Source organism: Engraulis encrasicolus, unplaced genomic scaffold, assembly GCF_034702125.1.
Source record: "Engraulis encrasicolus isolate BLACKSEA-1 unplaced genomic scaffold, IST_EnEncr_1.0 scaffold_28_np1212, whole genome shotgun sequence".
In the NCBI taxonomy this organism is placed as follows: Eukaryota; Metazoa; Chordata; class Actinopteri; order Clupeiformes; family Engraulidae; genus Engraulis; species Engraulis encrasicolus.
Genome location: NW_026945577.1, coordinates 2495660 through 2518127, shown reverse-complemented (window position 1 = coordinate 2518127; position 22468 = coordinate 2495660). Strand labels below are relative to the sequence as shown.

Genomic DNA, 22468 nt, shown 5'->3' with positions numbered 1-22468 from the left:
CTCCAAATACAGCTCATTTCACACTCTTATTCCTTCTAAAATTGAATGACCAGGTTGTGGTCAGAATGATGTAAAGTACAGTTCATATCTTCATATTCTCTTATTCCTCCCCAAATGGAATGGCCAGTTTGTACAAGTAACCTGTGTTTGTCACTTTAGATTAATAGAGTTAAAAAACTATTTGTGATTCAGAATGTTGGCCTGTACTCTGGAGCTCAGGTTTAAATTCTCATAGTGACACTGCTATCAGGTTACCCGCTGAATGATGTCTCAAGTAGGATGCATCTAATGCTCCAAAGGACTGGTCTCTACATGAGACTGAATGGCCTCCTAGGACCAGTGACTGGGTACCAGAGATTCTGGTGGTAAAACAAAAGCGAGCACCAATTTAAAGTTATATTTCAACCCACCTTACACAAAACAATGTTGTGAAATCTTACTGGTATCTGTACACTGCTTTACAACATACTGTACACACAGTCTCTTTGCTTCATGTGCTGAGTTACAGTGAGTAGTTTTGGGTAGGGTGCGCACATCCAAAAACACTTGTTGCAGGTGCCAGACAAAAAAGGCAGATAGTTGAAAAAGGTAGGTCTGCACACTGCCGATGAGCTCCAAAAATAAACTTTATTATTTAAAATGCAACGTTTCGATCACACTGGATCTTCATCAGGCATATGGGTAACAGGAAGAAGCTGTGACTTATATCACATGATCATTCATACACCCGCCCAGGCAAGGCACCCAAGGGTGTCAATCAAATGGATTGACAGGCATCTTGGCCTGTGTCCATCATGCATCAGGCAAAACCAAAAACATTTGCAAGTTTCAAGAAACAAGAAATTAAAAATGTGAATAAAGTACATGAGCATATAAAGTACATTTCACATGTTTTTTTAAAAAAAACAAGCAAATCGAAGACAGTTACAGAAAAGGTTTTAGATCAAAGTACATATTCATCCCTTTAGGTGACATAGTATTTAAAGTGTACAGCTCCAGGCCTTTTTATTAGAATACCATGAAAAAGTTGATTTATTTCCATAATTCCATCGATAATGTTAAGCTGTCATGGATTGTAGATTCATGGCCCAGTTTTTTAACTATTCCAATCATTTTTTTTTTCTTTTTATATACGTTGGCCTTCCAGCTCAAAAAACCCATGAATTGGGGAATTCGCATTATTAGAATATTGTTATAAAATCACATTTTTCTTCATCAAAATTCGGGTCACATTAAATCAGTTGAAATTTGGTACTTTCTACATAACATGCAATGGTCAATACTTGGTTAGGACATTCTCTGTCTTCATAATGGCCATGATGCGTTTAACATTGAAGTCAATGGCAAAAACAGTGCATGGGAGTTATGGAAGCCCAGATATCCTTGATGCTTTGCTGTCAGCTGTTCTTGTTTGTTGACCTGGTTCCCCACACTTCCCTCTTCAATATACCCGAAGATTTCCATGCCACGTTTTGGTGTTAACTCACCAGTTTAATTCTAACTCAACAGAAATTAAACCCCATTCATTTTCAATGGGGTTTCATTTCTGGTTATTTAGAATTAAACTGGTGAGTAAGCGCCAAAACGTGGCATGGAAATCTACAGGGTATATTGAAGAGTGAAGTGTGGGGTATCAGGTCAGCAAACAAGAACAGCTGACAGCAAAGCATCAAGGATATCTGGGCTTCCATAACTCCCATGCACTGTTTTTGCCATTGACTTCAATGTTAAACGCATCATGGCCATTATGAAGACAGAGAATGTCCTAACCAAGTATTGACCATTGCATGTTATGTAGAAAGTACCAAATTTCAACTGATTTAATGTGACCCGAATTTTGATGAAGAAAAATGTGATTTTATAACAATATTCTAATAATGCGAATTCCCCAATTCATGGGTTTTTTGAGCTGGAAGGCCAACGTATATAAAAAGAAAAAAAATAATGATTGGAATAGTTAAAAAACTGGGCCATGAATCTACAATCCATGACAGCTTAACATTATCGATGGAATTATGGAAATAAATCAACTTTTTCATGGTATTCTAATAAAAAGGCCTGGAGCTGTATAAAAGGCTTCACGTCTAAGCAGTAAATTGTCAACGTCACCTCCTCGTCTAGGGATCGCAACATGTTCGATACCAATGTATTGGAGGGCTGCAAGATTGTGCTTGGCCATGTTGAAGTGAACTGCAACGGGGTTCTTCTCATCACGCAGCCTTATGTTACTTCTGTGTTCTGCTATGCGCGTTTTTAGGCACCTCGTTGTTTTACCTATATAGGCTAGACCACAGGGACATTTTATCATATAAATGACATTTTTTGTGTTGCACGTAATGACTCCCTTGATTTTAAAAGACTTCCCAGTGTGCGGGTGGTTGAAAGAGTTGCACTTTCGCGTGAAGTTGCATTGTGCACACTGGCCACATCTGTAATTGCCATCGGGGACGGGAGGGAATCTTTTTGGCGCATGATCAGGTGGTCGGTCCGCCTTGACAACAAGGTTTCGGATGTTGGGGGAGCGCTTGTAAACAAAGCGCGGGGGCTGTCTGAACGAAGCATCTCTGAGATTTGGGTCGGAGCTGAGGATAGGCCAGTGTCTCTTCACTATCGCTTCAAAGTCTCTGCTCAGTGGCGAGTACTGCGTAATGCATGGCAGTCTGTTGTCAGTTTCAGTGTGTCTTTTTCTGTTTAGGCACTGCTCTTGGTCGGTGGTGTGAAACCTGTCTGCTGCACTGTTAATCCACTCTTCGGAGTATTCTCGCTCCCTAAAGCGTTCGGACATAGCAGTACACTGTTGAGCGTAATCTTGGTCAGAGCTGCAGATACGTCGTATTCTGTTGAACTGACTGATAGGTAAATTCTTTTTAAGACTGGTGGGATGGTAACTTTTGCCATGGAGGATGGTATTTCTGTCTGTGGGTTTTTTGTAAAGGTCAGTTTTTAATCGATTGCCGTCTATGGATATCATGATGTCCAAAAAACTGATTTTTTTCTTTATTAAAAACGCCACTAAATTTCAGATTTTAATTTTTCTCATTTAAAAAGTCTTGGAATTCAGACAGCTGGGTTTCTGTACCTTTCCACAGCACAAGAATGTCATCAATAAATCTGCGATAGAAGAGGATGTTATGGAAAAATGGATTGACAGCCTGATTCAGGACCACGTTATGTTCGAAGTGACCTACAAAGAGGTTTGCGTAATTGGGCGCCATGGTGCTCCCCATGGCGGTCCCTTTGATCTGCAAAAAGAAGTCATTCTTAAACATGAAAAAATTTCTTGTCAACACAATTTCTGTCAGGCGTTTGATGCATTCAACACTTGGTGTTCTGGTTTCATGATATGCGCTTAAAAAGAACTCAATTGCGCTGATACCGCCATCATGTGGTATGTTGGTATACAGTGACTCAACATCAAAAGTTGCCAACATGATGTTCGCTGGGAGGTGAATGTCTTTGAGCAGTTTAATCAGGTCCATTGAGTCTTTAATAAACGAGGGAAGAGTGACAACATGAGGTTTTAGGAAGAAGTCAATGAAGGTGGATATTTTTTCGGTTAGTGATCCTATGCCAGCTATTATAGGCCTCCCTGGGGATTTTTCAAGGTTTTTATGTATTTTAGGGAGAATGTAAATAACAGGTGTCACAGGGTGGTCAACCTTCATGAAATCATATTCATTCTTTGTGATCTCACCACTGTCCAAAAGAGATGTCAAGACTGTTTGTATTTCTTTTTTGTATTTATCCGTTGGGTTCGATCTCAGTCGCTCATAAAAGGTGGCATTTCCTAATTGCCGTCTGATTTCAGCATCATAGTCCTCAGAAGACATTACAACCACGGCTCCACCCTTATCAGCAGATTTAATAATCACAGTGGGGTCACTATTAAGTTCTTTCAAAGCCATTCTTTGTTCGTTGGTGAGGTTGTCGTGTACTTTGTACTCACGTTTTTTATTGAATACACGTGAAATGTCATTAGTGAAATGTCAGTCTCTAACGAGGCATTCCTGTGTTTGGGTGGTAAAAAAGTGGATTCACCTCGGAAACTGGTCATTGTGCTTGAATCTGTTGATGCTGTGTTTGCTGACGCTGTGTGTGGGGGCGAAGGGGGACTCCCAGCAGCTCCCATTTCAATTGGCATTGGATAAGGGTTGCTGGAAAAAAACTCCTTTATGCGAAGGGTTCGAAAAAACTTCTGGAAATCCACATAAGCGTTGAATTCGTTGCAGTAGGTAGTTGGCACAAACGACAGGCCCAAGTTGAGCGCTGAGATGCATGCAGGCGATAGGTCCTTGTTGGAGAGGTTCACCACATTCAACGGCGCGCGCTCCTGGTTGTGCGCGTCGTTTGGTCTTCGTATCCTCTTGCCTCTCCTGCATTTCTTCCTCTTCCTCTCCCTCCTCCTCTCCCTCTCTTGGCATAAGGTGGCTTTTCCTTGGCACCTGTGTGTGTGCGCCCGTCCAAAAAAGAAGAAGAGGTGGTAGATGCCTCTGAGTTGTATGCGTCCGAGTCACTCGTCTCGCCTGCAGTAGAGAAGCCTGTAGAGAAGTCTCCCCCACGCTGGTAGCTGCGAAATCTCCTCTTTCCAGCCTTCTTGGGGTTTTCAAATGTCCATTTGTATATCTTGTTCTTTTCGTAGTCCTCTATGTCTCTTCTGAACTTTTTCCTTTTGTAGTCTTTGATGTCGTTTTCAAGTTTTTCTTTGTAACGCTCACATTCAGAAACCAGCTCGCGTAATGCGGCTTTATCAATGAAGTCCTTTTCCATTTTCTCACGTGTCTCTTTAATTTTCCCACGAACATCTGTCAGTTGTTCTGTCGTCTCTTGTACTACTAGGACCATTAAATCAAAAGAACATTTGTTCATAATGTCACACCATCTTTGGNGGAATGATGGATTGTTTTGGCCTATTGTAGGAGCTTTTTGTATGCGAAGTCCACGGGGTATCCTTTTTTGTCGCAGGTAGTCGCTCAGCGTCACCGCATGAAGAAACAGCCGCGTTTCGCGATCTAGTAAGTCCTTGAGTGTTTTTTTCTCAACTTCTGTGGCGACGGTAGGGATGGAACCATCTCCAAACAGGGACTCTTTGAGGATAATCTTGTCGTAGTCATCTTGGTTGAATTCGAAGGTATTGCCAGTTGCCATCGGGGTCTCGTGAAAAATGTTTGTCAATAGAGTCTTGAAGTTGGAGTGCTGCGCCAAGAGTACTGCAGTAGTTTTGGGTAGGGTGCGCACATCCAAAAACACTTGTTGCAGGTGCCAGACAAAAAAGTCAGATAGTTGAAAAAGGTAGGTCTGCACACTGCCGATGAGCTCCAAAAATAAACTTTATTATTTAAAATGCAACGTTTCGATCACACTGGATCTTCATCAGGCATATGGGTAACAGGAAGAAGCTGTGACTTATATCACATGATCATTCATACACCCACCCAGGCAAGGCACCCAAGGGTGTCAATCAAATGGATTGACAGGCATCTTGGCCTGTGTCCATCATGCATCAGGCAAAACCAAAAACATTTGCAAGTTTCAAGAAACAAGAAATTAAAAATGTGAATAAAGTACATGAGCATATAAAGTACATTTCACATGTTTTAAAAACAAACAAATAAATCGGAGACAGTTACAGTTAAACATTACTATTGTAATTTAAATAGCCCTGGGTAGCATTGGTTAAATTGCTAAGCCAGGAATTTCCATCTACAACCTCCAAACAAATTATATTGTGTTCAGCTTTTTCATGTGACAGAAAATATGTAGTGCGCTCACCTTGTGTCTACTGTAGATAAGAGGTCAAATACATAACTTTGGGCAGACATGTTGGATGTCCATGTGTATCGAGCAGGGCTTTGAACCGTTATTTTTTTCCAAACGTTCCGTTCCGAACAGAAACGGAATTATAATGTTTCTGGTTATGAGTTCCACCAATAAATTGACGTTCCTGAACCGGTTAGAACAAAAAAATATTGTTCCCGGAACGGTTAATTTCGTTCCTGTCAGCTGATTACTCCCCATAGGCCTAACTGACGTTAATTAACCGAGAAAGACGGAAGTGCAAATGAGTCAGCTTACATTCCAAACAGTTTATTCAAATGGATAAAAAGAATATCCTCCAGAATTTTGTCAATCAGGGTCGACCTAAGCGGAGAAGCGGAGAATAAACCTCAATGATAAAAATACGCGCTCCATGCTGACTTGAGTCACGGGGAGTGCTATGATGGACATTGTGAGTTTGTGCATATTTGAAGTGGCCATGGATGCCCAATAAGGTAGAACATTCTCGGTGCGCTTTACATGCGCTTAACTGCAATGTCTTACAATGATGCAATGGAAACTCTGCCCTTTTGTATGACAGTGGTTTCTCTTATTTAAGATGTGGAGTGGAGACTTTGTAATCCACAGCTCTCTCTCCATTCAGTCAGAGAATGTCTGATGTCACGCAGGACGTGAACAGAGATACTGTTGCTAACGTGAACCTCAGCCGTCATGGTAACGTACGCAGGAAAACAATTACTTTATTTTGTTTGAGGAACGGTATTAACCGGTTACCATTATTTTTAAATAAGAGTTACCGTTCCAGAACATAAAAAATAATAACGTTTCCGGTTTCCTGTTCCTGTTCCCTGTAAAATACAAAAAGTTCCTGGTTTTTGTTTTCGTTCCTTGAACCGGTTCAAAGCCCTGGTTTCTGGTGGCAGAAGGAATGCCACATAGCAGAGACTAATGGGTAAGACAATGACCACCTACCTTAATGTCTGCAGCTTACAGTGAGGACTAGAGAGTCCCTCACAGATGAATTCAACTCCAGAATCTCCCAAGGCATTGTTACTCAGGTCCATCTCCAGCAGGGTGTTTGCTGATTGCAGCGCATTGGCCACAACCTCACAGGATTTATCAGTGAGCTGACAACCAGATAGTCTGTAAAGTAAAAAAAAGGCCCAGTAAGTCCAGAAAAATAACAGCACAAATCATCTTTTCGTCAACATAACATAGTCAGTTTGTGGAGTATGGCGTGCTCTTATCCAGATAGTTTGTTGGCTTCTTGGGTTTGGGTGCTCTTTAGTCCAAGGTATAGTACTTCCAGGATCAAAAAAATGAGAATAAATTCTCTGACTGAGGCACTCCATATTAAAATGTCTTTATTAATTCGACAAGTCTTACATGGACATATCACAAACAAGGTTCACACGTAGCGGCATGAGTGCCTTCTTCAGGGCAGTAACACAAAAGAACAGAGTAGTGCATTTGTTAGGGGTGTAGGTAAGGACAGGTGCAGACAACTAGATGATTAGTGCTGAGCTTCTCCAACTGCTGAGCCCGCCTCTTACACAGCTCCCAGCAGTAGAGATCTGTCAATCAAACTGTCAAAACAAACTTTGGGCCTGCCTCTCACTCGGTTCCCAGATAGTAAACATTCACAAAATCAACAAAAGGATACATATTTTACATGTTTACACAATCTACATACATGTACATGAAGTAGCCTATAAATAGATATAAGCTCACTATTTTCTTAAAAGACCATAGAATGCTGAATAAAAAGTTACAGGAAAGGTACATAATCTATTTCTTCATTCAAGCCTGGAAATTCCATTGCTTTTAATTTCCAAATCCAAAATGTTTCTCGTTGCAATAATAACTTGAGTCTATCACCACCACGTATTGATGTTTTTACAATTTCAACCCCTTGAATTTTCAGGCTTGAAGGATCACTGTGGTGTACATCCTTGTAGTGTTTGGCCATAGGGTAATCTTCATTCTGGACTCTAATTGCATACTTGTGTTCATAAAAACGCTCTTTAAAAGAAAAGAAAACTTAAAGAGCGTTTTTATGAACACAAGTATGCAATTAGAGTTACCTACACCCCTAACAAATGCACTACTCTGTTCTTTTTGTGTTACTGCCCTGAAGAAGGCACTCATGCCGCTACGCGTGGGCCTTGTTTTTAATATGTCCATGTAAGACTTGTCATACTGTATCAATAAAGACATTTTAACTTGGAGTGCAATAACATGGAAAATAACATAGTCAATGTTTGATTCCTTGTCTTTAGCTATCTGTGTTGTGTTATCTGCTGTTAAAGACAAGACGAAAAAGAATCCATTTCAAAAAGCAACATACCGAAGCTTTTTAACCTCACGTTCAGGATTCTTCCATGCGGAAAGTAATAGCTCCTGTGCAGGGTTTGTAGGTTGACTGTTGCCCAAATCCAGCTTTTTTGCACAGGAGGGGTTTGACATCAAAATGACAGCCAGCCAAACACAACCATCACTTGAGATATAGTTAGGGGAGATCCTGAAAGAGACACAACAGCAGAAAAAGAGCCATTATGACTCATATCCAGTCTGCCTGTTTTGTTCTCCATGTTCATGTACAGTATGCAGCAGTTTCATGTTATTGTTCTGCACTCCCACAGGTGTACATAGTGTCATACTATGTTTCAGTTCAGAAGCCATTCCGATAGAACTATGACATAAATGGTATCAACACATTCAAAACAGACATATAACAATTTGACTGTATTCATTTCAATTCCCTCAATGCATTACTGTAAATGTGTTAAAAAATACAGTATGCTATATTGAAGGATCATGCAAGGAATATTCTGACAATTTGCGTTCAGATATTTTAAATGAATTCAGGCTTAACACCATCACCAAGGACAAGTAAATTTGTGAAAATATATCTTGGAAAAATGATACTGCATGTGCAATGGGACATCCTCAAGAGAACTTATGGAAGACTGGAAAAAGAAAACCCCACACCTTAATGTCTGCAGTTTGCAGTTGGTGTGTTGTAATTCTGTATAAAGAAGCTGGACTCCATACACACTCATGTTATTATCAGCCAGATCCAGCTCTGTCAGGGAGACACAGGACTGCAGGGCAGAGGCCAGAACTTTGTAGGATTCATCAGTCAGGTTACAGCCAGCAAGTCTACAAGGAGAACAAAATGTGTCATTTCACCAAGAAGAAAATGATTTATATGCTAACATTCCACTTTAAACTAAACAAAAAGATTGGGGGTATTTCTTACTTAATTATTGTTTGATTTCTTCTTAAGTCAATCAGCATTGCTAAGTCCCTCCAATTTATCGTAATTTTTCCATTGCATGGATTCCCACATTATCAGCATATTTTATACTATGCTGCATAATTATGTTAAAATACAGCAAACATACCATCCATCCATTATAAAAAAAATGTTGGTATGCAACCTCTTTCCTCTGTTACAAACCGTGTTACGGCGGAGTATACTTGGAGTTACATTTTTAGCACGTAGCAGTGTTCGTCACATAACATTACTTTACGCAGGCTTGACTTCACGCAAAGCCGACAGATAATTGACCTATCAGAAGTAGGCCATCAATAGTTTCAGCGACATCATATTTGAATATTACAATTTTGATTCTGCCTTCGATTTTCATATCAAAGTAATACAGAGTCAAACTAGAGAGAATTCCAAGAGAGAGTTGATCTGGTGGCCACCAGGATTATTTTTTGATTCACCTGTGAGGACGTGCTGACGCACATAGGACTGGGTACCGAAATTCAATTCCTTGATGGAACTGAATTAAAAGCTAAGGTTCTACTTGGCATCGAAACGTGCCTTGTCTGTCGGTTCCACGTTTCGGTTCCTGAAGTCTGACTGTCAGAGCCATCAAATGTGTGTTTAAAGTGTTTATGAAACGAAAACAAAGTAAAGGAATTTGACCATTTCCAGGACAGATTCTGAAAGTTCTAAGCCTTGTGAATAAAATGGGATATTGTCTGGGTGCTATTTTGTCCTAAAAGTCATGTTAAAACGTTCCCAAAAAGTGTTATGTTTACTTTTTTTGGTGACATGCAAATTTTATGCAAATGATATGCGTGACATAGAAGGGGTGAGTTCACCTCATTCCACCTTGTTCAGATCAATGGCGGCTAGTACCAAAACAAAGCGCAGTGTCAAGCAGTGTGTTGTTGGAGGGCCGAACGGTGCCAGCTGCAAAAATGGCTACTTGACAGAAGGAATATCTTTGCACAAGTTCCCTTCTGTGAAGAATGATGGAACTGTGGCCGACAAGGAGAAGGCTAAAACAAGCTAGGACTCTGTGGATCCAATGTGTGGTTTTGAAGCAAGCTTCACCCCAAATGTGGAGCATGGTTGGACTGAAGGGAATGCTATTGCCTCAAGCAGTTCCAACAATTGACATCGCTGGCGTGCAGACTGAAACTGCCCCTGTAACTGCTCGGGCACGAAGACAGGTGAGTGCACTGCTTTGCTTTAGGCTACTCGTTTTACCTTGTCCATCTGCTTTGTATGTTGTTTTCAGGAAAGGGTAATGCACATTACATGCCAAACCGATGCGAATGCTCTCGGAATATGCACTTTTTGTTGATTGCCATTCAACTGGTCAATAAATTGGTTTTGGGAGGACATCAGCGTGGTGCTCTCGGTCGAGGACAGCCAACTCACAGACTGGGCTACTGCTTAGCGAATAAACGGAGATGCACATAGTGTAGGCCTACTTTGAAGCATTGATTGTTTGTTTTTAGTATTGTGGTGCACGTGTGGCTGACGTTTGGACACACCTCGTCCTCAGAGTCAGGCTGAGGGACACGCGACGCCTGTGACTTTGAGCACAAAAAATAATAATGACTCAGGCTATCTAGGGTATTTTTCCAACAGCCTAATACCTCCGTTTTTTCTCTAGTTGATGATATTTTTGCATGTAGCCTACATGCATTTCAATCACACTATATCGCGCAATTGAATCAAAATGCCCCCCATTTGTCAACAAACACACACGCCATGTCATCTTTGGGTCATGGCAAAGCGCCCTTAGCAACCGTAACCATAAACAAAACGAACTGTCAGGCTATGTCAACAATCGTCACTTCGCCTGTCAGACATGTCACTTTGTGCAGATGTATCAGTGCCTCTGAAATAGATTTGTGCTGCTGTTTTTTTTCTCATGAGGTTGGATGTGTGGTTTTTCGACACGCTGATGTTTGTATCAGAATTTTGGTTCCTTTATAAGATGTGGGTCCATCAAATGTGTGTTGTTTTCTCAGATCGCCATACTAGCAAACCAGGGACTCTCCTCTTTGATGTCACAGCCCAGCTCATTAGTCACACCACATTTCACAGAATTCACACTTTGAGTTGCCATTTTCACAAGTTCCTCCGGGATGATTGGGTTCAAAGTCTCATCGATGCTATCAGAAAAAACAAGTCTTTAATGGGAATGACCGTTTGTTTTCGTTTCATAAACACTTTAAGCACGCGGCCATTTCAGCCAACCACAAACTGACCACGCTCCTCCTCTTCCCGTTTCGCACCTCATTTAAACGATTGATAAGACAGCTGATTTTCAACCAGCTGATTGTACTACTTGAGAAACAAAAACATGCCGTCGAAAGCGTGGCTATATTTCAGGAAAGTAGATAAGGAAGGAGCGCGCTGCAATATCTGCGATAAACTAATATCATGCAAGAATGGCAATACATCCAACCTGTTCAAACACCTGCTCTTGCATTCGATTAACTTGCGTGCAGAGAGTTGCAGCATCTTTACAACGGCAACACCGTCAACCTCAACTATGCCTGCTGCAATACCGTCAACCTCAACCATGACCTCGACTCTTCAGGAAGATGTCTCTGACTCCTTGGAAACATGTTTTTCCATGAAAAGAGCTAACTTAGAAATAACTGGTCTTGTGTTGGGGACGTACAAATGCAGCCTATTTAGACCGTCGGTTTAATTCGAGGGAACAAAGAACACAGCGACAAAAAAGATTTCCTCTCTATCCGGCTGGAGAATAACGCCATTGTTTACTTGAAGTAGCGGCCGCTTAAGGTTAAATAACTGTGGATTGAAAGAACATAAAAACGTTCCGTAAAAAACTGTAAAAAGCTAAGAATCTCAGCTTTCGAACAAGCCCTAACACATGTCTATAGGTCTACGTTAAGGAGATCGCTGGCTGTTCGGGAAAAAATGACGAGATTAAAAAAAAAAAAGGTTGGAAAGCGCTATTTTTTCACTTGAAACAGCGGCCGCTTACAGTTCAATAACGTTTGATTGAAATAACATAAAAACGTGCCATTAAAACCTATAAAAAGCTAAGATTCGCAGCTTTCGAACAAGCCCTAACACATGTCTGTAGGAGAAGGACAGGTTGTTTTTACCACTAGAAAGTGGCAATCTTGGGTCTCTGTTTTGGTAAGCTGTCGACAGACTGGGTAGCGTAGGCTACATTAAAAAATCATGTCAGGCACGCTTGACATAGGATTGGTACCAGAAGTGAAGTTGCACCGTACAGCAGAACAATTTTAATCAGACATGAGTACATTTATCAGTATCAAAACCGTTTATTATACTTGCCAAGCCATGCCGAGAGGACAACTTGCAGCATGCAATTAATCATGAATGCTGTATAGAATTAAATGCCTATAACACGCCATTGCTTAAGTCACAATGAGCGCCGCCTTGTGGCAGGCAGGGAAACTCATGATTTACAGACCCGTTACGCCATCTACTGGCCACTTTGGGTAACTGCAGGTTTAATTCAGGGTTTCTAGGAACCGAAAATGGAACCGTTCTGGTACCGGAACCGAAACGAAGGAACCAGAAATGGAACCGGAACCGAAAATTGTCAATCAATACCCAGGCCTAGACGCACAGTATTCTGGGTAGTAGACAGTGAAATACCCACTAAGCTGAGTCGTGCTGTGTTGTGCCGTACCTGACTCATCGAAACTGGAAAAAAACTGCCTACATATAAAAAAAATAGTCAACCAATGCTATTTTTAAGTACGTTATCTGAGATCTGCAAAACCAGTAGAGGTAGGATGCTAACACTTGGTTTTCTTTCAGTTGGCACCAAAATGTAACCTGTGCAATACTGTAACTATACAGTACTGTACTGACATGGAATGAGAGAAAAAATGAATCCTCTAGCCCATTACAAAGCTGCTGCAGGAGTCTAAGATATCAGGTTTCTATCTACCTTCAAATCATTGACTAGAATGTGATTCCGTCATGAAGCATGAATTTGGGAAAACAGTATTTTGCATTTCTATGGCTGGTCCAGCATACTTCTGAACCAAAAATAACTTTTGACACCCCTGCCTTAGAATATTAGAGTTTAAATGTGTGATTCAGCGTTTCCTCTGCCTTTCCTCTGGAGGTCATGTTTAAACCCTCATGTAATGATACTATTAATAGGCTACACACTGAATTATGTGTCTTGTCAAGTATGATGCATCTAATAAGCTAAATGACTGATTCCTACTTGAGACTCAATGACCTACTAGGACCAAGGACTGGGTAAAAGAGAGGTGATAACTCAAAAGGTGAGAACCAATTTAAAGACCATCATATTTTGTGGAATCTTAAATGTATCTATAAACGAAATCATATCATAGTGCTCACATACTCTAGTTTCTGTTTCATGTGTTGAGTTACTGTGAAATGTTACTTGGCTTTACTGGAAAGTGGTCTCTCTCATCCACTATCTACTAAGTGTTTTGACTTGTGAAGACTGCAGCTGCACATCCCTATCAGAGGGTATGTCTGTTGGTCGGCCTGCACTGTCCACAAGGCGGCACTGCATAGGAGGACACATCTTTGTTCCATGTTCCATGTCTTCTCAAACAAAAGTTTAATGCCATTTTATAATCGATTGCTTGAGTGCTCTATTGGAGTCAATGTAAAGGTGGGGGGGCTGCAGTCTTGGATACCCAAATACTCCGTTCAGCACCAAATGTCAAAATTGTGATGAGAACATCTCTACTTCACCCCAGAAGTCACACAAACAGGGCTTAATGTCTAAAATAGCGAACTACCACTTTAAGTCCTGGCTTGGCATTGCATGCCCATGTCCAATTAATTCCCATGTCTGCGACTCTGCGACAGAATACAAAGTCTCAATTTTTTCATGACGATCGATTTCCTTGTTCATTCTTCAGCATGCATGTAGCCTAAGTGTAATATGCTGACGGACAGCTGAGATCCACATATTTCCAATTATTTTAATGTCACGTTGCTGTACAGAGAAGCGGAGAAACACTTTTAAAAGTCAGCAAACAGGCCTACTATGTGTTTGTATAACATCACTTTTTGATTTCCGGAATTGTCCAGGCAACACACCAAACTCCATTTTTAACAAAACGTTTAATCATGTTTATTATTTCAATCAACCTGTTGCGCACCAAAACGCTCAGCTGAGTTCCCGCCAAAGGGACACATCGCGTTTCCATCTCATTATCTCACCTCCAATACTTGCCTTGTGCTTGTGAAAAGGAGCGGAGGTTAGATTTTCAAACGCTTTTGCACGAGGACTTTTGGCACGTGGTTTTAAATTCAACGTTAAAGTTCAGTGTTGGATCTCAATGGATGGCCGAGGTTTTCGCATGGTTGATCTGAAAATCCATGCTCCATAGTTTCTTTGTAGCCTTGGCGGAGACTCATCCCCCCATTTAGCATATATCACGCCTATGTTGGGCTACGCACTGTTTTTCTGAGTTAAGCGCGAGGGGTGTGGCGACGTTCCAGAGGGGAGAATACACGCAAGATAAGACAGCGTAAAATAAAACCGACTTAAGTGGAGACGGGAGAATTCCGCCCTAAGCTCCTAAACAGTAACTGTACACAGCAGATATTATGTTCACATGTCTAAGGTGTGTGTGTGTGTGTGTGTGTGTGTGTGTGTGTGTGTGTGTGTGTGTGTGTGTGTGTGTGTGTGTGTGTGTGTGTGTTAGTGTTGCCAACCGTCCCCTGAAATATGTACTGTATTTATATTAAAAAAAGTATGTTTCTGTATTGAGATGAAATGGGTCACACTTTGGTTAAAATTCAGAAAAATACTTATAAGAAATATAAAACATTGAACTAGCACCTTATTCATTTTACCTCAAATCCATATGTTGAAACAAATGATCGAGTACTGCCAATGATCTGTGACTGAAGTACAACTGAGAAACCACAGCATATTCATAATACTGGCTACCTTTGCATAGGAAGTTAAAAGTTTTGTTTTTTGAAACCATCAACACATTTTACAGTTTTAAACACCAACCTTAATACCCTTAGTTTACACTGGGGTGTATGTAGACCGGGAGACAGAAGCTGCACTCCAGAATCCTTCAGGTCACCACCACTCAGGTCCAGTTCCGTCAGGGACACCAAGGACTGCAATGCAGAAGCTGCAACCTTACAGGCGTTCTCTGTTAGATTACAATGAGCAAGTCTACAAAGGTGGAGAGGAAGAATGACACACAACACTTTGTTACAATTATCCCTGCCAACACTTTCGTCATTGGCAAGCCATGAGAAACCTTGTACCCATTTAGTCCCACTACTGCGGTAACGATAAAGTACATAGTGTGAATCCATTTCTCTGTGTGCACCTACAAAGTGTGAGCATACATTTTAAAGGTTAGAGTATGTAATCGTTTTAGCCATATATGTTCAGAATTTTTTACCAATACTTTTCACCACCACCAAACTGTTCAAGGAGCACCATGTAAGATAGGGTAGGGTGGTCAGAGTAGGTATTGCAACTATGCAGCTCCTCATTGAAACCATACTTCCTATTGCCAAATTGGATCTTTCCATGAATATGTTCTAAATATTAAACCAATATTTACTAGTATGACCAAAGCAAAGTAAGTTTTGCAGGTTAAAGTGTCTAGTTCTAGAAATTCAAAATGGCGGACCATGGAGAAGACCGCCCTTTCCATGTACTGTATGAAAAGTGCAATTCTCGCAGTCATAATGAATACTTAGAATTTGATGTTGGTGGGATTTGAAGTATTTGTTAAAAAAGGTCACATTTGTGAATGGACAGCATGGATTCTAGAAATAAACTACCAAAAATATTACACAGTGCACCTTGAAGCATTGATTATGACTGGGGAAACAACACTCTTCATACTTGAAAAGAAGGCTCTTCTCCTGTGGCATAGCCATGAATGGGATCCTGTTGTGTCGGGCTGCACATACACTCCCTCACTTGAGCCACAAGAGGGGGAAAGAGGACAACAGAAGTCTACACCACAAGGACTGTGACATGAGGCAAACTGCAGCTCACTGTGCGCTTCAGCCTGACTGATGGGGATAAGACCCAAAACTTGTTGGGCTAAGGAGGAAAAGAGTTCATCCAAACTGCCACCTACCAATGAATTGAGTTGGGCGGAGACACGTCTAAATGTTTTGCCATATGAAAAAACCTGCAGACCCCTCTTTCTTCTTTCTTCTCTTATCATCTTCCTATATCTTTGCTCTTGAGTATATTGTTTTGGGAGGTTTGTCTCCTTAGAAGTTAAACTACTTGTTAGAGGAGCCTCTCTATCAAGTTTAGGGCTGTAATTTACCAGAATTAGTTAATAAACGACCTATTGATGCATAGGCCAGTCCCACCAGGAAATCGTGGGCATTTTCTCAAAAAATCGCGGTCGGAATTGCCAGATGGTGCACGAGGATTTCCAGAAAATTGCGATAAAAGTTGCGGAGCTTCTTACTGTGTTGTTGCGATTTTGTTGCGGCATGAAGTGAAAGGTGCGATTTTTGTTGCGATTTTTAATGTGTTTCCCCACGCTTGAAAGTAAAGGACACTGCCACATTCCAGTCCTCTGGTGTTTTTATATTATTTCCATTTTTATATTATGATTTTGGTTCTTAGGCAAAGCAGGGAAGCTGCCAGGGCGAGTTTTTAGCCAGAATGTCGTCGTGAAAAGTTCCATCTCTTTCATGCTGCCATTAGGCTACACCCTTCATTACAATGCTGTTTATGGCCGTTTGACTCTGTTTTAAATGTCATCACCGTTTCAAATTGTAAGCATACAAACTTCGTATCATGTCGATATCCATTCCTGACTTTAAAAAGTGGATACATAAGGCGGGCGGATACTAGCCGGGCAGAATTGGGCATGTCCACCCAGTTGAAGAGGGTGCGCGACAGGAACTCTTATGACTGAAATCCTGGTTAATGTGAGTCGTCTGCTAGGCCTACACATAGCCTGCCTGTGTCGGCGTTTAATTTTCAAGCTTGTCAAAAGCAACACAAATAAAAGCAGAGGGAGGGGTCGCTTTCGAAAGAAGGCATAGGCCTAGGTTTTTTTTTTTTGTTCTCCCGCGCCGTCAGCCGGCTTTAAATTAACGGCTGATGATCATCATTCAATGTAACGAGGATGGAGTTCACATATTTCCTGTTGTGAAGGGTGCTTGCTGAATAATGCTCAGAAATTATATTAATTTTGGTGCTCTTGTGAATATAAAAGACGACGAGATGGTTATCTATAAAACACCACGTCGCCTGCCGAACATGGGTTCATGAAATGAAAATGGGTTCATGAAATCACGACTAGACTAAACAGAGGTCTCAGCTGTCAATCAATACCGTCAATCGCACAAGGAAGAGAGAGGGAGAGACAGAAAGTAGTTTTCCAACTTACTCCCACAGCTTTCCAACGTGTCTGTTCTGGTTTTATCCATGTTCAGTGTTCCTTGTCCGTTTGACCGCGCCAGGTTAAACGAAAGTGATTTGACGACACGGTCACCACGGTCACCAAGTGCTCGTATCCAGCCATAGCCCAATTTGCGCGAAAGAGATTACTATATCGGTCAGGCACGCACGCAGCATTCACAATGAAGGATGGAAATTACTCCTTTGTTGTGGACAAGGCATTTGCGCATCTCAATTCGGAGGGAAAATGTTGCCTTCTGTATGCGCACAAGTCAAACACCAAAGTGGTCCAGCAGGTGGACCGCTTTAGAAAAAAGAAAACACATCTTGTTGTAGGAGCCCTATACTTGGCGTAGGGCTAATGTAAATGACTGTCATGAAGTGTTAATTATATATTTATGTAGGCCTAGCACATTTTAAAAATGTAGGCCTATTGGTTATGCCAGACTAGTCATACATTTTCCCTCCTGTGACCATGCGAGCAGACGCGCAATGAGAACATGGCGTTTCCTACATTCCTATAGGCCTATTAGTTTTTCCCCCTCACCGACAACTTTGTAGCCTACATGCATAAAGTGCTGGGACTGATTGCTAGGTTACTTTTTTTATTGTATTTTTTATTGTATTATCCTTTTTTGAAAGGAAGTTTGTCGACGTCAGTGAAGTCAGCGCAACATGGTTTGGTTCAAAGTGTTCAAAGTTGCGGGAAGGCGGTGATTGGTTAAAGTTGCGCTCTTGCGCAGAATTCGCGGGAATTCATTGAAGTTGCGAAAAACGACGCGATCGCAACATCGCGATTTCCTGGGGGGACTGATAGGCCAACTTGAATCACCTTGGCTGCAGAGATTTTATTCTCTTCACGCCAGACTGATTGGACGACTGAGGAGAGGTGAGACCATCTAATTTTCACTCTTACATGTTTTACCTGGCACAGGATTGATAAGAGATAAAGTAGGCTAATTGTCAAATAGTATTTGCCTGTCTATCATTGCTCTGCTTGTTTGCTGGTTCTCATTTTTAAAACAAAGAGTAAAACACTTATCCAACTGAAATAAGTTGTCAATACACCCGTCAATAGCGTCAGGTAGGTCACGCTGGCCCATATATCAAGGTGACAAAGAATTTCACTTATATGATTAAAGGGTCTATTACCTGGTGTGCAAAAGGTATTCTGTTTTGTACCTATTTGTTGGACAAATAAAATTTAGTTGCCAGCCCGATTAATTGGATTTGGGGTGGATAAGCTAGGGTCGCCTAGTGGAAAAGATTCCCTTGTTGCTGAATTGGCCAGGTTACATAACACTCCATGACCACCATTTTGTGTTTCCAGTACTATTTCAATAACTAATCCATTGTTATCGGCAAAACTTGTGATATGTTGGTAATACAAGTACCGGTAAATAACTTACCTGGTAATTATTTATGAAAAGATACAATTTGACAATAGAGAGAACAGTTGCAATGAGCTGCATACTTGCAATACTTAGTCTGGCCCAAATCCAACATACTACACCTTTAAACCTTGTGTTGACTCACCTTGTGTTGAAACATAGTATAGCATTTACAAATCTTCTCTCTGTATTCATTCGTTGATGTTGAGGATATCACATGCTACTGATGTGCCATTTGAAGGAATTGGGTTGAAATGTTAAGTTATGCTACTGTGTTCAACTTAATAAGGTTGTTTTCTAGAATTCACAATGCTGCTTTAACATACAGTGCTGTGCCTATGTTTCTGCCTATGTGAAAAAGTAATTGCCCACTGAACCTTTTAACTTGTTGTACCACCCCCAGCAGAAACAAATTTTAGTCAAGTACAAGAACTGGCGAGCAGTCTTGCCCATCACTGTAGAAGAATGTTTGCCAACTGTTTTAAAATCAGCCTGGATCCCTCGCATGAACACAAATGAACTGTTACAAATGGATGGCTGGACATTATCCTTCAGGTTTTGTTTGTAAAGAGCCATATTCAGTCGTTGGTCATCCATATCCCGAGGCAGCAAAACTGACCCAAAGCATAAAACTCCCACCACCATGTTCACTTTTTATGCAGTGTTCATTTCACACCAGATGTTACAGGAGGCTCTCCCTTCAAAAAGTTCAACTTTTGTTACATCTGTCCGCAGAAAAAAAATCTGAAGATTTGTATGCACTGGCAATATGTTTTCAGCGAATTTGAGACAAGCCTTGAAGCTCTCCTTGTCTGGGGTGGTTTTGGCCTTGGAACTATGACAACAATTAAACAGCATGCACTGTTTTACTAGTCTCTTTCTCATGGTTGAGTCATAAACACTTCCATTTTATGGGGTAATTAACACCCCCAGTTGGCAAGATTTTGTTCTGTGTTCCTTTCTTAAGTCTTGGATTCACCCTCACTGTCTTCTTGGGGGCAATTTTAGTGTGACAGCCACTCTTAGAAATGTTCGGAACTACATCATGCTTTCTACAATTGTGGATAATGGCTCTCACAATGGTTTGCAGATAGTCCAATGTTTTAGCAATGACTTTTTGACCTTTTACAGTCTGAGACATGTACATTATTTTTTGAATATTGATGGATCACGGTGTGATGTCATGGGTTTGACATGACTTACCAAAGATTCTGCATTTAGATTGTCTCTGGACTTACTACACATATTCAAACAGGTTCTATTCAAATTATCTATTTATTTAAAAGGCCTAATAGCAGTCAGACATGGACAGCTGTGAAATATAACTCAGTTGTCCGAAATAAAATGATTAATCACAGATATCTCTTCATTTAACAAGAGGGGTAAAAACTTTTTCACACGGGCTCACAAAGGTATTACAAATGAAATAATCACTGAAAACTGGATTATCCTTGTTTAATGTTTACATTTGTTTGGAGATCTGAAACTGTTTAGTGTGCCAAATGTGCAAAAAGTAAGAAATCAGTAGAATGGCAAAAACATCTGCACGAAACTGTAGGTGATGATGAGTAAGTTCATATGTGTGCTACACGTGAGCATTTACTTCAGATAAAATTGGAAATACATCACCCTATGTTGGACAGACAAAATGGTTGTCCAGATGTTTTTGGTGACAGAAGAAACACATAGCAGAGAGACTTAAGAATAAGATGATCACCAACCTTAATATCTGCAGTTTACAGTGAGGACTAGACAGCCCGTTAGAGAGAGTCCTAGCTCCAGAATCTCCCAAGGCGTTTTTACTCAGGTCTAGCTCGAGCAGGGGGTTTGCTGATTGTAGAGTTTTGGCAACAACCTCACAGGATTTATCGGTGAGTTTACAACCAGGTAGTCTGTACAATAACAAAAAGTCACATCAGTCCAGGACATAACACAACCATGACTCACTTCTGGTTCACATTTAACATGCATACAAAAAACATTTTTGATTCCTTGTTTGAACTATCCTTGCAGTTTGATCTGATAACAAAGAATTCTGTGAAATTTCACAGGCTACATACTGAAGACTTTTAACCCCATTTGCAGGACTCCTCCATGAGGCAAGTAATAACTCCTGTGCTGAGTTTGTAGGGAGGCTGTTGTCCAAATCCAGTCTTGTTGCAGCGGAGGGGTTTGACATCAGAGTGAAAGCCAGCCAAACACAACCATCACCTGAGATATAGTTAGGGGAGATCCTGAAAGAGACATAACAGCAGAAAAAGAGACATTATGACTAATATCCACACTGCCATGTTTCCCCTCCATGTGTGTTCAGTATGCAACAGCTTCATGCTATTGTTCTACACTACCACAGGGATATTAAGCGGTGTACACACACATTGCTAGCTTCTTGCTTGCTTGCTTGCTGACTCGCCACTCTTTCATGGAACGTTCGCTGAAAGTTTCCGCGGCTTTAACTGCCAATGAACAGGCGAGAAGTACCGAACTCTGCATTCCAATTGGTTACTCGCTTACTCGCCTCGCTCGAAAATAAAATATTTTCTACTCAGGATCCGCCCACATCGCATCGCTTGTACAGTACTCGCCTACTCACCTGCTAGTTTCACTGGAATACATTGACATTCTATTGAGTTCATTCGCTGAGCGAGTAACTAGCAGCGACGTGTGTGTACGGCCCTTTAGTGTCATACCATACCAACTATGTTTTCTTAGAAGCCATTCCCATAGAGCTATGGCATAAACGTTATTAACACATTCAACTCAGACATAACAATTTGACTAATCACTTCAATTCCCTCAATGCATTAAATGTGCAGTATACAGTATGCTATATTCAAGGAGCATGCAGGGAACATTCTGACAATTTGCATTGAGATACATTAAACGAATTCCGGCTTAACACCATCACCGAGGACAAGTAAATGTGTGAAAATATATTTAGCATAAAAATGATGCTGCATGTGCTATAGAGCATCCTCAAGGGAAATTATAGAAGACTGGAAAAAGAAAAGCCCACACCTTAATGTCTGCAGTTTGCAGTTTGTGTGGTGTAATGCTGTATATAGAAGCTGGACTCCATGCACACTCATGTTATTTTCAGCCAGATCCAGCTCTGTCAGGGAGACATAGGACTGCAGGGCAGAGGACAGAGCTTTGTAGGATTCATCCGACAGCTGACAGCCAACTAGTCTACAATGAGGAGGAAATGTGTAATTTCACAAGGCAAGCATGTTCACATGTTAGCATTATGCAATATCAACGAGCTGTTAGTGAGCATTTCTATCCGCTCCCTCTGGTTCATATTAACAATAGACACAAGTCACCCCAAAAAGTAAATCAGTTTTCTTATAGCAGTTATTCCACAATTCATCTCAGAGAGACTGAACAGGTCGAAGTAGTTGATTTCTAATTGCCACAACACTCCCATCTTCTAAATACATTTTAACCAGTATGTAAGAACACCTTTAACCCTTTGAGGAGTAAGGAATTTCTAGAGGTTCTTCTAGAATTTTACTGGAACACTCTACAGCTCCCATAGACGTCTGTGTTAAAAAATCTCGCAAAGACATTATGACATCATAATGAGAACTCAAAATTTGGGCAAAATTCTAATCACATATTTGTGAT

The 22468-nt window shown here is 40.9% G+C and overlaps 2 protein-coding genes across 2 annotated transcripts in view; both read right to left on the bottom strand.

The window, feature by feature from the left end:
* The window catches only part of LOC134443149 (NACHT, LRR and PYD domains-containing protein 12-like), a 343863-nt gene that overhangs the window by 61795 nt on the left and 259600 nt on the right, over positions 1–22468 (bottom strand). The window contains exons 10-14 of the mRNA XM_063193056.1: positions 21860–22030; positions 20902–21075; positions 20563–20733; positions 15063–15233; positions 6748–6918 (exon numbers count right to left, since the gene is read on the bottom strand). Coding sequence (XP_063049126.1) covers positions 6748–6918; positions 15063–15233; positions 20563–20733; positions 20902–21075; positions 21860–22030 — 858 coding nt within the window. The remainder of the gene's footprint in view (positions 1–6747; positions 6919–15062; positions 15234–20562; positions 20734–20901; positions 21076–21859; positions 22031–22468) is intronic.
* LOC134443130 (protein NLRC5-like) overlaps positions 1–22468 on the bottom strand; it is a 200877-nt gene that overhangs the window by 157739 nt on the left and 20670 nt on the right. The window lies entirely within an intron of this gene.